At 40.0% G+C, this 16,843-nt stretch overlaps 1 protein-coding gene across 1 annotated transcript in view; it reads left to right on the top strand.

The window, feature by feature from the left end:
• Window positions 1–16,618, top strand: part of LOC124553378 — a 61,279-nt gene extending 44,661 nt beyond the window's left edge. Inside the window, exon 3 of the mRNA XM_047127249.1 lies at window positions 16,204–16,618. Coding sequence (XP_046983205.1) covers window positions 16,204–16,618 — 415 coding nt within the window. The remainder of the gene's footprint in view (window positions 1–16,203) is intronic.
• Window positions 16,619–16,843: the final 225 nt, after the last annotated feature.

The raw sequence follows: 16,843 nt of genomic DNA, 5'->3' as shown, positions 1-16,843 counted from the left end.
TAAACAACAGTAAACTGGTGGGTCTGGAAAAGACATTCTACCAGCACAAAAGCAAGTTGTAATATTAGGTATTGATATCGGTCATCAGCCGAATTATGCATTCTTGTGTCAAACAATATAATAAATCAGAACACAGTGTTACGGCTAACCTAAACTTCCTTGACACACACACACACTAAATTCTCTTATATGAACACACTACAACACAGTAACCTAACTTTGCAGATAAAAGTAGTACTGACTAGGAAGACAGACAAACAAATGGCCAATGAGATAGCAACAGTCTTCAACACACATGATGCTAATAGCAATACTAAACAGGTCAGAGCATGAAATGACTCTGATTTAAATCAGTGGGTCTATTAATGACTGTACTCTATAAAATAATTACTTAGTATAGGGTCTCTATGCCTGTGCATTAACCAAATTGCTTTGGAATAGGTAAAACAGGAAATCTTTCTTAAGCTCAGTATGAAGCAATTAATCAGAATGCAAATCTAACTACACTGGCTCTGAAGGAGTCTTTGCTTTTCTTCATTAACTACCCTAGCACACGATGGTCGTTACACTTTCATGGTTTGAAGAACCATGCTCATTAACAGAACTACCCAAGTGTGTGTGGGAAATGGTAGATATTGTCATCAACAATTATTAACTGAAGCACAACAAACTGTAACTCTTTAAATAACAAATGTGCTTTGATAAGCAGTCTTTTAATCTACTCAAAGTATATTTGGCTGTGCAGATGCCAACACAACGTTAAATTCAAGTTCAAACAGTTTCTCATGAAATGAAGAGTGGTAAAACTTTGTAATTCTGATCAAACAGCATAAGTGCAACAATTAATCTTTTTCACCTCAAATCAATATTTTTCTTTTAAATAGTAACTGTACTACTGTGGGCAGCTTTTCAAGTAAAGCAAATTATTTAAGAAAATAACTGCAGATCAATTTAAAAATGCACTGGAAGTGGAATATTTCTGAAACTATAAAACTGAACTTTAAACACTATAACTCCACATGTTAGGAAGCAATCACAATTATTTTTACAACTGCTGAATAAGTCTTTCCTTAATACGTTAGGCTACTCGGAATTAAATTCATTAGGATGGGATTCCTGTGCAGATTTGAGATTTGGGATAATCACGGGTGTAAGACAGATTTAAGCAACACCATGATTATTATTAAAATCAATAAAAGTTCACAAATGCCTGGATCATTTACAAAGTGGAAGGCTGGTGGCACTGGTGGCGTAATTTGCAGTGGCTGTTAACATGGCGGCGATGCAGTCATGGCAGTAGTGTTGGTCTCGCCCTGCTGCAGACCTTCTTGGAATCGGAATTATATTTTTAAAGGGCCAAAAACAATGCCATGATAACAGTGTCACCAAATGCATCACCCGAGGCCCATAAATACTGCTCTTAGGCTCCTCTGCCTCAAAACTGCAAGAACATGAGCCAGGATGTTCTGCTATTGCTAGCGAGGTGTTAACCTCACTACTGCTCAGCCCAGACTCCTTACCCGTCACAAAGGACGAGTTGTCACTTGCGTACCAACCACACCTTTTTCAGTCCGCCAGGCTACTTCAATAACTGTATCTTGGACATTCAATCCTACATTCCCTAACTGTGGACCAAGTCATTTACAGTACATTATATAACAATCATTCCAGTAGTTATTTAAATCCACAAGCACGATTTAAACAATATTGTTCAGAAGGTTCACATAACTGAAATACATAGTCAAAGAATTTCCATGATAGATACTACAGTCTACATAAGCAGCATTACAAATTGACATAGAAATATTGATACAAAGTAGGTCAAAATTGGATGTTACATATGCCCCATGGTTCACTGAAGTCTGCTGTCAGGTTAACATCAATAACACCTTAATGGTGTCGAACAGTCAGAGAAATAATCAATTCTACCAGAGCTGGGTTTGAAAACACTATACACTCGATACATATAATTACCAAAACAAGACATAAGCATCATTATTCAGTTATGTACACCTATCATAACTGGATCTCATTTTGAGAAACAGTTAGGTTGAGTAGTAAGTAAAATTTTTCTGTATTGCCAAGATTATTGAGAGTAGCATGTTGTAAGCATTCAAAAAATGTAGGTACACTTATACAAGTATACCCCTACAAATATCACAAGAAATTTGACATTGTACGTGTAACACATCCTATTGCATAAGTTTGAAGTTACGAAACAGGAATCTACAAATGCTGCTTCTAATAATAGCAGTCCATTCTTTGATATTTACATAAACAAACAAAGATATTTAAACTGAACCTAGTATTCTTTCTCACTGCCCTTATTTGAAACACAGTCCCTCTTTGAAAACCATAGCAAACACATAAAATACTAACAGAGGTGATAATCGAATAATTTTCCTACCTGCCATAGCATCTCACAGTCTGACAACATTCGACACATCACGTATCTCATCAATCGATTGACTGCCCATTTTTGGTTTTGGAAGTCTTCCAGACACGTTTTCTTGCCCCACTTTGGCAAGTGTTTTATGCCGCCCACTCTGTATTTTAGGCAATCCACATTTCTTTTCAATTCGGCAACATTTGCCTTTAGCCATTTCAACATAGGGTTTCACATTTTACAACAGCTTTTAGAATGTGTAACTTACAAGAAGGTATCAGCAATTTTAGATAGGTATCATGATTTATGTACAGACATAAATTGCATTTAAGTACAGTACAATATCTTCATTAGAAAGATGTACGAGGGTCAGCCACAAAGTAAGTTCCGTTTCTATTTCTATCCACGGCAGCGCTACGATCGCAGTTCCGAGCACGCGCGGCAGTTACTCTGACTCAAGGAGAAGACACGTACGCCATTTTCAGATCGCTGCTGCCGACGTGTGCTTTGTAGTGCTTCCTTATATTGTCAGCCGTAATTGAAAACGGGGCCGTATGTGAAAACGGATCTATGATTCGTTTTCTTAATGTAAAGAAAGTTAAACTAAAGGAAATTCATCGGTAAATTTGCAAGGTTTACGGACAAAATGCTAGGAGTGACTCAGTGGTTAGAAGATGGGTGACACTGTTCAGTAAGGATGTGATCAAGTGCACGATGAAGAACGAAGTGGACGCCCACCTGTGGTTATTGATGAACTGGTTCACACGATTGAAGAGAAGATTAAACACAACCGTAAATTTCCACTTAGTACCGTTGCTATGGAAGTTCCGCAAATCTCGCAATCACTAGTTCATGATATAGTTACTGAAAAGCAGAAATTTCGAAAACTTTCTTCACGTTGGGTACCAAAAATTCTTACTGAACAAAAAAAAAAAAAAAAAAGAAAGTAGACAATGGATGAGCAGTGCACTTCAGGCTTTGACACGCTACAATGAAGAAGGCGATGGGTTTTCGACGGTTTTCTTTCTCGGATAGTCACCGGGGATGAAACTTGGGTATCGTATGACGCCCCTACGACAAAACGGCAATCAATGGAATGGAGGCACACTTCATCCCCAATGAAGGCTAAGCCTAAGCAAATCTTGACACGTTGAAAAGTCATGTGCACAGTTTAATGGGACAGAAAAGCCATTTTTGTTATCAATTTCTTACCACAAGGCTAAACAATCAATGCACATGGTTACTGCGAGACCATTAAGAAATTGCGCTGCACAATACAGAACAAGCACCGAGGATTACTGTGAAAAGGTGTTTTTTTCCATGATAATGCCTCGCCTGACACGGCGAATGTGACCAAACAACTCTTACGGGAATTTCACCGGGATGCGTTTGATCATCCGCCGTACAGTGCAGACCTCGCTTTTAGCGACTTTCATCTCTTCTTACACCCAAAATCTGTCCTTGGTGGTCAACACTTCAACGATGACGACGAGCTGAAAGAACATGTTACCATATGGTTAAATACACAGACGGCAACCTTCTTTGAAGAAGGCAAACAAAAACTTGTGCCATGCTATGACAAGTGCCTACAAAATTTCAGAAGCTATGTAGGAAAGTGGTTCAACAGTTGTAGATTTTTGTACAGTAAATATTTTTTCTGTATTTGTACACATCTGTTTTATATAACCAAACAGAACTTACTTTGTGGACATACCTCTTATTTCCTTTACAGCATAATACACATTTTAATTTCTGTATCACTTCTGAATATACTTCATTTACTAATTCCTAGGGACATACGGTTTGAGATCCACTATATTATGGACACCAAGCGGCTTCTTGGACTTTGGATAGATTAAATAGAAGGCATTGTTGTAAGGTATATGTTGTATTATGAATGGTGTGTTATATATATTTTTAATTTCATGCTGAAGTTCACTTGATTTTTCATGAGTCTTCAGAAGAACATAGACTCCAATTTTGAACGTGGCAAACTTCAGGTTCCTACTGTGCCTATTAGATCTCGTTTCTGCTTTGTTTCTTCTTTCATCAATTATTTCTTCTGCGCTAATCCCAAATCTGTACATGGTGGGAACTAGTTTTTTTCTCAAATAAACATTTGTTCTTATTATTGTGCATGATTTCCTCAGGTGTGAACCCAGTAGATTCAGGAGGCAAGATATTCATTACACACTCAAATTCAGATAGAAATCTGCCCAGTTGTCGATGGAATAGGTCCTACGTAACCTTCCTATTTCCCTCACATACCGTTCAACAGTGTTGCGTGCTGGATGTTAGGCTGAAATATATTTAGTTTCTACACCATTTTGCTCCATGCCATCTTTCAAGATTTAATAATTGAATTGGGAGCCATTATCGGACAGTACTGCTTTGGGTTTTCCAAATACTCAACCATCATATTGAACACTGACTTTGCTGTCACCTACAGTTTTGTAAATGTAGAAAATACTTAATCACTAAATTATATTTGCAATTACGAGAAGTTTTGGGGAAGGGGCGCCATACAGATCCATGGATGGTAAATCCATGGTATCTTCAGGTAACGTGTTCTGCATTGGGCCTTGGTTAATTCTGTTGGTTACCTTAGCTCTCTTGCAGGTGTCAGAAGATTTAATACGTTCAGTGGCCTTTCTATGCGCACTATTAGCAATCACTATAACAATAGCCAGTTTATCTAGACACCCCTTTGTCTCAATGATAGGTGAAAATAATCTGATATTGGTATCAAATTTGATAGGACAACACACCTTCCATTCTTCAGTAACGAAGTCTTTCCTCCTACGCAAGATACTTTTAAAAACTTCTCAGTCTGGGGATATTATATATTATCAAAATTTACTTTCACAGATTTCAAGTTGGATCCTCATTTTCTTGGTATATCATTTTTTTGTAAATCGTTCAGTTTTCTTTTTGCCTGAAACTTCCTTCATGTGATTGATGTGGATTCCTTGAGTACCTCATAAATACCATTGGGACAATGCATTGCCACATAAGTTTCTGTTCTCTTTACACAGCAGATATCGCAATTAAATTGTTACAGGTATAAAGCCCATAGAGTTAGCATGCCATTTAGAAGGCAAGATTCTTCAAAATGTTGGACCCTAGTGGTCAGTGTGGATGATGATCTTATAACCCCACAAATAATTTCTAAATTTCTTTAGGCCCGTACTATGACCAACCCCTCCTTCTGTGTATGGTATAGTTCCTTTCGTATTCCGTCAACATCCCACTGGCAAAAGCTATAGCTCTGTTCTGAATTTCCTGAACCATTTACCTCTTGGAAAATTTCAATACCAATCCCATAGGTGCTACTGTCGGTATTCATATGGAAAGTCTCTGACAGTATTGGCTGATGTAAAACATTTATTATGTAAAAGTTCATTCTTCAGAGATTCGAAATCCAGCTGACATTCATCTGTCCAAACAAACGCACTATTCCTTTTTAAGAGGTTGTTCAAGTATGGGTTATTGAAGCCTTGCCTCTTAACAAATTTTTTGTAAAATCCACACAAACCTGGAAAGGCTTTCAACTGATGTCTATTTTTTTATTTTATTTTATTTTATTTTTTTGCGAAAATAACGCAGCGACTCGGCGACAGGTATGGGTGAGGCGTTGCCAGACCTCGGAATCGTCAAAAAATTAAATGAACGAAAAGGGGTTAAGGGCGTGAATTTCTAGTCTGCATGTAGTGGGTTCGAATACCGCAACTTGCATGAATTTTAGTTCGTGATAACAGTTGTTAGTTAAAAAAAGTTGAAATGATTCTTGCTACGTATGCTGAAGGTCTGGGTTCGTTTCTCACATCCGGCAATAATTTTTAACAAGCATAAGTGGCAGCTCTCCCACCACTGGTAGCCTGGAGGAGAGTCGGTACAGGCTGGGCCCTGACAGAGGAGGAAGTCATGCCAGGTCGAAACTCTGTCCCCAGTTACCTTTCTTAAGCGATATTTTTTTAAATCAGTCAGCCAATCGCCGTGCAGGACCACAGGGCACTTGACTCTTACTGTATTCGAGCCTGAGATGTGGAAAACTTGGCGCTGGACTGGGATTCGAACTCAGCTCTCCCTTTTCGCGACGTTCGATGCCTTTCAGATAATACATTTCCACCGCGTCATTGTTTCCACTTGTCTGAAAAGTCATAAAGACCTTCACAAAAGACACATGTCTGGGTTGGAATGCTGGTAAGTCATTTTGTGTTGTACCATGCGCACAGCAAACTACATGTGACAAGTTATTATGATTTTTAACGCCTGTCTGCGCTTTGTCAACAATAATGGTGGGTTCTAGTTTTGACTCCCAAGTCTGATAGGCAGCTTTTCGTTTTCTTACGTCAGTTTCAAACATGCCACTCCTAGCAACTGGTGAAAGAGAATAGTACAGTCAATGTGTCTTTGTATGTAGTCAACAACGATGTGTCTAGGGTTCGGTTCCTAGTCAGCAGAAAACATTCATCATGGTTTTTACAATTCATACATGTGCACATTTCGCTGCTCATGAAGTAAACCAATATATAAAGTCTACGAGTGACTATAAACCGTTATTCATAAGAATAAACCTGATGTAAACATTGCACTATGTATTCTTCGGCATTTTCTGGAACCTCATTGGATTTCTTTCACGTGGAACTGCAGCCAAGCTGTCTGAAGTACTGTCAGGTACGATAATAAGGCTATGTTCTGTGTGGTGCGTTACGCGCACATGGACTGAGCGATAATACGGGACAATAGCTGTACCGGTGCCTTTATCTTGGACAGCACTGGCCGGTCAGCTGGTGCAGCTAGCCTGGTGTGGCGTGCCCAGGTGCAGTTCACACGTAACAAGAGACGAGCAGAGGAGCAATACAGCTTCGAATGTCATTTAATATTTAAGCAGAATGAAATAATACACTGCAATCTTCCTCAATACGCTCCTTAGACGACTATACGCAAAACGCAACACGTTATCGTTTTTAACTAATGTTTTATAGTAATTATAAACAAGAATGATGCAAAAAATGAAATGATCATATGGCATTGTTGGCCGGGAGGCCCCATGCACAGCAGTTCCGCCGCCGTATCACAAGTTCTTTTTAGTTGACGCCACTTCGGCGACTTGCTTTCGTCAGTGATGATGGACACACAGCACGCAGTTATCTCGAGGCAGAGAAAATCCCTGATCCGGCCGGGAATCGAACCCGGGACCCCGTGCGCGGGGAGCGAGAACGCTGCCTCAAGACCACGAGCGGCGGACAGCAAGAATGATGAAAATTCCTGGCTGAACCACATGGTATTTTTTCTGTATAATCTGTGTGTAACGTGAGAGAAGAGTGAAGCATTTCACTGTACAGGTAAATATTGAAGCCACTGAAGTATTTCTTATAGTCAGTCGTCTGGTAATCTCTTAGCTCCTTCCTTACCCAAATCCGAGAAAAACATTCAGTTCACCTGCTGCTAGAATCCACGAAGCCAACCAGGCACAGCATTTTCTCTTCTTCTTTTATGATGAACCCTTTCTACAAGGCGCCAGCGTATGACAGTGACGTGAAAAAGCTGCATGCGTTAGTTCCGGTACGTCTGACAGCTTAACAGTCTTGTTACTTCTCGGGCCAAATCCCGCTGCTTGGCTCCAGCTCAGTTCTGTTGGGTTCATATTACGTCTTTGTACGATACTTATCTACCTCTGTGGCATAAAACGATGGACATAGTCCAAATAAAGAGGATTTGGTTTCTCATTTTTGCATTAAAAATTAAACTGTTATATTTTTTAATTTAAACAACTTTTATGAACAGTATTTCATAAAACATAGATAATTAAGAATTTGTATTTGAAATGGAAACAGGAATTTCTCGTCCAATATGTAATTAGAAACAAGAAGACATGCATTATTCTTAAAAAATGATGAGTAGTTCTATAATTGCGAGATGTAGGTATTTCAAATTGAACGAGAAAAAAAAATGATACTGGGGAGATTTAAACAAACGCACGAATAACCGCGTGTGGTTTGCATTTCGTTACGCTACCGACTAACTGGCACTTTTTTTTTGTGTTACTGTTGGGTAGAATGTGAAGCGAATTATGTTAGATTTTCTATCTGACTCGTAACTTTAGACGAGGGCCGAAATGTAGTTACAAAAAAAAAAAAAAAAAGGCGATACACTCGGACGCGAACACGCGACTGTAAGTTTACAATGTATGACGATTACCTCTTTTTTTTACAATTACCACTTTTTTCTTTTTTTCTTTCCGACCGGGGCTCGAACGCGGGATGTCATCTGGCTAAAAATGGCTCTGAGCACTATGGGCTTAACATCTATGGTCATCAGTCCCCTAGAACTTAGAACTACTTAAACCTAGCTAACCTAAGGATATCACACAACACCCAGTCATCACGAGGCAGAGAAAATCCATGACCCCGCCGTGAATCGAACCCGGGAACCCAGGCGCGGGATGTCATACTTACATGGCAGACACTTTTTTTTTCTATATATATTGTTCGCTCACCCCACAGTACAATACCGCAACCAATTTTAATTTTTCTTTTTTTCCCAGACACAGGAAAAACACCGAAATTATACACTCAAATGGAAGTGTATTCCTTCAAAAAACGAAAATAGTCACTCTTTTTTTTTCGAAGTACTTACTGAAGGCAATCAATTAAAATAAAAGAATTCACTTCACTTTGACAGTCGGGATACCATTATAACACTGCAAGCCGTATGACTCCAAACGGAAGCAACGCTGTTTTAAGAAATGAATCGTCCACTTCAGGAAATAAATTCTAACCGGAGTGTACTCGAGTGCCACATTTTCAAGGAAGACTTGACTAATGGAACCATCGCGATGTGTAAACAACACTTTAGAACCAACCCGAGAGAGTAGTCTTTCTGCTTGAACGGGATCATAACACTTCACAAAGAATGCATACAAATCAGAATCAAAGTAAGCAGTATCTACCTGATCAGGTGTACCACGGATAACATCAGCCAACCAATCGTGAATTTCTAAGGAGCCAGGTTGAACACGATGCGTACTCTTGTCAAAACTGAAACGGACAGTACCTCGACGAGGAACTGATTTTGGAGACTCGACGGACACCATGGCGCGGACAGAAAACACCGCCACCAAGAGCAAAACGAGAAACTCCGCTACGCCAACTACGATGTGACTCCGGCCGATACACCAACAAGACTGAGCTGAGCGGCTCCGACACTAGCGGCGCTGCGGCACAGGCGGCAGTTAACGACGACCTGCTCGCTCGACGCGCAAGGCGATTCTGTCACGATCAATTTGGATTTGTAAGCAACTGCATTATGTACAACTCTGGAAAAACCTCAAAGCCGATTATCTCTGTAAATCTATGAAAAAACATTAGGAACAGCCTATTTCTCGGCACTTTTTAACCATGATTCATGCGCATTTTTCGCCACGGAACAGAGAGCAGCCTCAGCCAGTTTCATACTGCGCATTAACAGCACGACAATCGGAGCACAACGCTGCAGAGGCTGTGACTGTACACGATTTTTGAAGTAAAAACTATGTGGCTAAAGCGTGACTAACTAAAACTTTGATGGCTCTTAATGCATTTGAATATCTTAAAGTTTCATTTAACGTAACTTAGTAATAAGATATCTAATACATAAGTAGGTCCTACTTCCAAGAGTGTTGACAACACCAGGGTACGTGTGCTACGGCTTCTGACCAGTCATCGCGTTTGCGTTTGTTTACACCAGGTTTATTCTTATAATGAACGGGTTATAGATGTCAACGTCGATAGGTGCTGGGTTGGAATTCCCATAAGACAAGACTTTAGTCTCCTCATTTCAGTTTGTCATCTCGCTGCTGCTGAAAAATGATTTCTGACGTTTGACTGTGCTTAGTTAACCATCCGATTAAGTGTTGGAATATCCGGTAAACACAAATCTGTGTCACGTCATATATATATATATATATATATATATATATATATATATATATATATATATATATATGTATGTATATATATACCAAGGGATGAGGCAATGCAGCAGCACAAAACAATTAACACCAACAGCAATAAAAATGCAAATTGGCAAAGCAAGCAGCAGTAAATCTAAATTTGGAGAGCAAATGCAACATTATCACTAATATGAGCCAATGTGCAGCAAAAAGAAAAATAAATCAGTAGTAAAACTGGCTTCACAGAGTAATACAAAGTGAAATTTAGTAGCACTATGCCTGGCAAACAGCAGCAGCAAATGCAATAACTTATACCTAAACATGACAAAGCTCAAGCAGAAAAAGTATTACACTAAAGATGGCCATGTCTAATACCTATGTCACATCTTAACACTAGAATGATGCATCACAATTTATTCTACAAAAGAAATTACCAAGTACTTGAAAAGAAAATTCTGTATGCAATTCCTGTGAAGGGAAATGTGTTTTTGAGCTCCTTCGTTTTTTTTTTCGTGAAGTACATCATAAAGTTATTCTTTACTGGGTATGTAGGTATAAAATATTTATATTAGTATATCTATAAAATTTCATTTTAACCAATGCTGCAGGGCAGCTAGAAACTAAATATTAAACAAATTGAGCAATCTCTCAACTAGAAAGACAATAGATGTAAAATGTTTCTCATCATTTCATTAGGCTTTTTAGTAAATATCATAAATTAAGAGCTCCACAGTGTAATCATATGTTTTCAAGTCTGAGCGTGTCGTATTTGCGATGCTTTCGACAACGAAATGTCAATAGCGAGGATAATGGCCTCTTTTTTTTCCACCTAATGGCTTTCTTTTGTCAGACGACTATCTCTCAGCTGGGCGCCCAAAACGCATTATGTCAAGGTCACTTACCTTTCTTACTGAAATATTTACGACAGCAGTTTCCGCTACAGTGACAGTCTCATATAAAAATATTTTCACAGGTTGAGAATTTGCATTACAAATGTGTAGAAAATAAAATCCTATGAATATAACAGTGTCCAAAAAATTTTCGACAGCATTGTAATACATTCACGCATGTACACATATTTCATAATTCTTAAAGTACGATTCTTGGTTTGCAACATCCTTTTTCACAAACCAGAGTCTCTAACCACTACTCATTATTCCTTGCTTTATTACACATATACATATTCGTAGACACTTCTTCAATATTTCATCATAATAAATATGTAGCATAATCAAATTCCTCATATAGCATCAGCTTATTGATCATAAACATACCACAATAGCATAATACACACCGTTGTCATAATAATAACAACATAACACCTCAGTCAAATCTCAAAAACGTCGTAGCTTTCTGCAATAATTTCAAAACCTAAAAAAAATTCTTCGCTCATTTGAATAGTGTCATCTGCCTCAAACGTAAATCATGATCCCATACCAAATACATCAGTCAAAGCTCTCATAGTATCAAATGGTTCCGAAAAAATTTGAAGAGTTCACACAGACAGACAAAATACAATTTCATAAGCGTGAAGTTATCCAGCTGTGTAATTGCGTAAACATCTGTCACTGACACAATAAAAAAATTTTTGTTTCTCTGTTAAATAATCAGATAGCTGTGTAATTCTGTGTTAGAGAAATATGATACCGATGTGTAAAGTTGTATAAGCAAATACCATATTACCTAGTGCTCCTGGCGCTCGCCACACGCTTAGCACACAAAGTAAGAAAAATAAATGTTTTAAGAACAAAATTAATCACTCAAATACGTGTACTCTAGCGCTAAACTGTGCGTCTTGTTGTAAGATAATCTGTCATATTCATTACTACGGAAATGCGATCTTTCTCTGTAACTATTACTCTGCCAGTGGTTGTCATACGGGTGGAGTCTGTTTCGGTCACGATTTGCGTTATAAGAATAGCCTTGTCGTGTCCAGTTATTATTTCAGTCATTGTGGAATTGTGACGGATGTGACCTGTAACTGCTGTGTTCCTGTTTTCGCATCCCATGATTGTCAGTGTCAATTTACAATTCCTGTAACAGTCCCTGAAAAGCTCCAATATCGTCATTCTAACGTCCTGCCAAAATGATATGTCGTAAATGTTCAGGCAGTTTGATTAAGCAAATGCGGATGAGTTCTGAGGGGCTGTATGGGTTTGACAGGTACTGATTCTTGTGCAACATGTCTTCAAAATATTTCACAAGACTGGAAAATTCAGATTGTTCGAAATGTTTCATCATTATGATGCTATGTTTTACTCGGTCTTGTGTAGTTTGAGACCAATATGCTGAGAGGAAGGCATGGTAAAATTCTCCTTCACTGTGACAATCGTGAATGACCGATCGCATTCTTACAGCTGGTTCATTCTCTAAATAGCCACACATAAATTCTAATCTGTGCTCTAATGACCAGTTGGGAGGAAAACAATGAGAGAATTGATGGAGCCATGCTTGTGGATGAATGTCGTTGCCAGAATTCTTAAATGTTTTGAATTTACGTGTAGTAATGAACAGCTTATTGTCAAAGTCATCGAGTCGCCGAGTCACATATCGGTCATTGTTACATCGTGTCCCCTGTGTTATTGTTTTGTGGCTTTTCCGTATTTCTAAGTCCCTCTTCCCGTACTGGAGTGCGAGTGTCCTCTGAAATATGTAATTCTTGCATTACTTGTGCCAACTGACCACGTACTTTCCGGATTTCTCTTTTGTGTTGCGTATTAATTTGCTTTTGATTTTGTTTAAATTTCTTGATTTGTTCATACTCTTTTGTGTCAGTGAAGGCTATGGGTGTTGTGTCATTCAGCTCATCATCTACCTTTGTAGATAAGTTAGTAAACTGAGCCGAAAGTTCGGCTACTTTCTCCGATAATGAACTGATTTCCTCAGTGTGTTTTTCTGAACCAAGTTTCAGAGTGTCCATTTGTGTTGAAAACGTATATAAGGTGTCCTTTAAGTTTTCCCGAGTTTTTGCAAGTTGCGTAACCGAATCGGTAGATGCAACTGCGTCAACTATAGCTTGCAAGGTGTCGTGATTTCCATGAACAGTAGTCTGCAGTTCTTTTATGGCTGTTTCGTGATTCAGTAATGCATTTTCATGACGCTAAAAAATAGGTTGGAAATGCTCACTAATCTGTGTTTTTACATCATTACAGACTTTTTGACATTTCTATTCAATTTTAAGTAACTCAGCAGTTAAACCCTAATGTGTTTGTTCAAACGTGGTGTCCAACTTTTGAAGCTGTTGCTGTAATTGTCTCTGGTGTTGGTCCTTTGTGTCTTAACTTTTGAAGCTTTTGTCCCATTTGTTGCAGTAATTGTAATAACAATGCACTGGTGTCTGAAACATGTACCTCAGTGCTATTCGGCAGTGCGTTTGAACCACAGTATTCGTATTCTGAAAAGCAGAAAATGTGTCTTGACTTATTTGAGAAAATGGCAAGGACGCAAAACCTGAATCTACAGTATTTTGATGATTGTGTCCTGTCACTTCGGATTCCTGACGCGAGCTGTTGCCGACAGATCGATCGATAATGCTTCCCTATTCACTAATTGTTTCACTGTCTACACCATTATATGCCACCCGCTCCATATCCCCATGCACAATTACCAACTTACTACTCTGAATGTCTGTTAATTCATTACATGGTGGTGCTGATAAGCTACGCTCATCGTCACTATCATTTCTCAATTTACTTTGGAGCCTAGTGTTAGGTTTTTAACACACCATAATTATCAAATATTTCACACGCTAACAAGAAAAGCACAATGTGAAGAGCAAAAATAAGAAAACACAACGTAGCACTGATAATAGTATCTAATTAATTGCAAGCACAGTTGCGAAATACTTGGTGCAAATCTACATGCATGTCACATCTGTTTTACTGTACAACAATGAAAAACTACAACTACAAAGAAGAATCTCTCTACAATTACATGCTAGCAGTAAACAATAGCTACACTAATTACACAAACTACAAGATAAAACCAGAAGATTCCAGTGAGGTATCCTGGCAGGGTCGCCATATGAAACGTCCCCTTTGAACAATTAATGAATTACTGTGCTTAAACTGACACACAATATTTTTAGTGCAATGCAATCTGACTTTCAAAAATCCCAACAAAAACATGGCCCTGACTAACATTAACCTATACGTTTCACAAATCACTTACCTCACAAAAATCTTCGTTACTCGAACTACTGCAATACAGCGAGCGGCAATACTGCCAGCTAAATAAACTGAAGAGACTAACTACTGATAGACATACTTAGCAAATGAAAGATTTTGACAGAGAACAGACAATGTGTTTACCTTAATAGTGTTCAAAAGTCATAATATATATTTCAGTTCAAGATATCCAGTATTACAATTTTCAAAACTCCACCATTTCTCTCCCCACATCCACCACTGCTGGCGGCTCACCTCCAACTGCGCAACGCTACGTGCTGTTAACATCCAGCTGCCCAACACTACAATGGCCAACAACAATGCAAACCAGCCACAGACTGCACACAGAACAGCCAGTGATTTTCAGAGTGCTACGTGGCGTTACCAATATCAAAACCTAAACAGCCTACTTACATATGTATCGCACAGAGCAGTTGTCTCTTGCGGCCCCATGCAGTGAACATTCTGTACAGGCAAAGACTGTACCGAAAACAGAGCAGATGAACAATGTCATGTGGACTGATCACAAATCAGGCGAATCACAATTCAGATCGTTCCACAAAGTTTAGGGTACGAAGCCACATAAATTCAGCCTCTTCTAATATTTCGGCTGATTACCGTCCAGCCATCTTCAGAGTGAGCGGAGGTGACTGACGCTGCAGCGCTTGGTCCATCCTTTTAAACCCGAGGACCGAACCACTGCGTAAAAGGACGGAGCAAGTGCGGGAGCGCCAGTCACCTCGGCTCGCTCTGGAGATGGCTGGACGGTGTTCAGCCGAAATATTAGAAGAAGAGGCTGAATATATGCGGCTGGATGCCAGAAACTTCATGGCAAAGTCTTTACACCACGAAAACACGAACATGGACAACAAATCAGATTGTACAGATGCTTTTGAGCATGGTAGTACACGTTAAATACATGTGCATATGCTATCAGCCACACAAAATGTGATGTGCGCACACACACTCAAACACAGTTTTTTTAAGGTGGTGGAGTGGCCAATATGCTGTATGTTACGTCTGAAATGTTTCGAAGACATGGTTGTCTGTCAGAGAGTTTCAGTATTTGGTGAGGCTGTGTCAAGAAAACTGCCAGTAACTGGAGTGAAATTTTTGTGGCTGCATATCAGGAAAGTGTGTCTTTGAAAACCAAGGTATGGGATTCTTCTTGTGTGTGACCTCTGGCAGTGAAGCTGCAGACAGAGTAGTAGTATTAGCTGCAACAAGCCTGTTCTGTAGTGGAGGTGAGCGACTTGTTAGCTGTAGCGTCATGATAGAAATGGAGCTGAATTCGAGAGATGAGTGTGACAAAATGTGACAACATAATTCTTTCAGAGGTTGTGTAATGCTATTTGTAAAGGACGATGAGTGAAGAATTTTTTATGAGGGCGTATAGAACTGATAAGCTGTAGCTTATATTGTAGGCTTGTTTCATGACACTTTCGTATTCACAACAGTTGTTTCCTCTTGCGGTTCGATTCCCGGCGGGGTCAGGGATTTTCTCTGCCTCGAGATGACTGGGTGTTGTGTGATGTCCTTAGGGTAGTTAGGTTTACGTAGTTCTAAGTTCTAGGGGACTGATGACCATAGATGTTAAGTCCCATACTGCTCAGAGCCATTTGAACCATTTTTTTTCCTCGTGCTGCAGTTTTCCTCGTTATGTGGGTGTGTTGTGTGTTTGTAGCAGAGAGTGGCAGTTTGTGTGTTTTGTGCAGGAGGCTCTCTGCAAAGACGAGAAACATGAGGCTGGTCCATGCGGCTGGGAAGAGGGCAGTGGGGCAGCTGAGGGCGCTGCTCGCCGCGGGGGCAGACGTTGGGGCGAGGGCCGGGCTTGAGGGGCGGACCGCCCTGCACTGGGCAGCGCGCAGGGGAGACGGCGAGGCTGCTGCTGGAGGCAGGGGCGGCGGTGGACGCCAGGGAGATCAAGGGCAAGCAGAGGACGCCTCTGCACCTGGCTGCAGAGGAGGGAGGAGCCGCTGTCGCGCGGCTGCTGCTGCGGGCGACCGCCGACCCCAACGCCAGAGATTGCAGAGGGTGGAGGCCTCTGCATCTTGCAGCAGCCTATGGCAGGGCAGAAGTGGCAGCTGCGTTGCTCGACGCGGGGGCCGACAAGGGGGCCACAACTGGTGATGATGGGGAGACAGCACTGGACATCGCCAGGGAGTCGGGCTACAGGCGGGTGGTGGAGATGCTGTCATGAGGCAGCCAGTACAACGAACTCTGTGCGAGAAAAGAGAACTGAAACAATTTGTAGAAGAGCAGTATTCACAACTTTTTAAATAAAGAAGCAAACAACTCAATCGTATTGTGACTCACTAATTTCAGCCCTCCTCAAGTACCATTCAGCACAAAAAT

The sequence above is a fragment of the Schistocerca americana genome, chromosome 11 (genome assembly GCF_021461395.2).
Source record: "Schistocerca americana isolate TAMUIC-IGC-003095 chromosome 11, iqSchAmer2.1, whole genome shotgun sequence".
Classification (NCBI taxonomy): Eukaryota; Metazoa; Arthropoda; class Insecta; order Orthoptera; family Acrididae; genus Schistocerca; species Schistocerca americana.
Note: the sequence above shows the minus strand (reverse complement) of the source record. Positions and strands in the feature narration are given on the sequence as shown.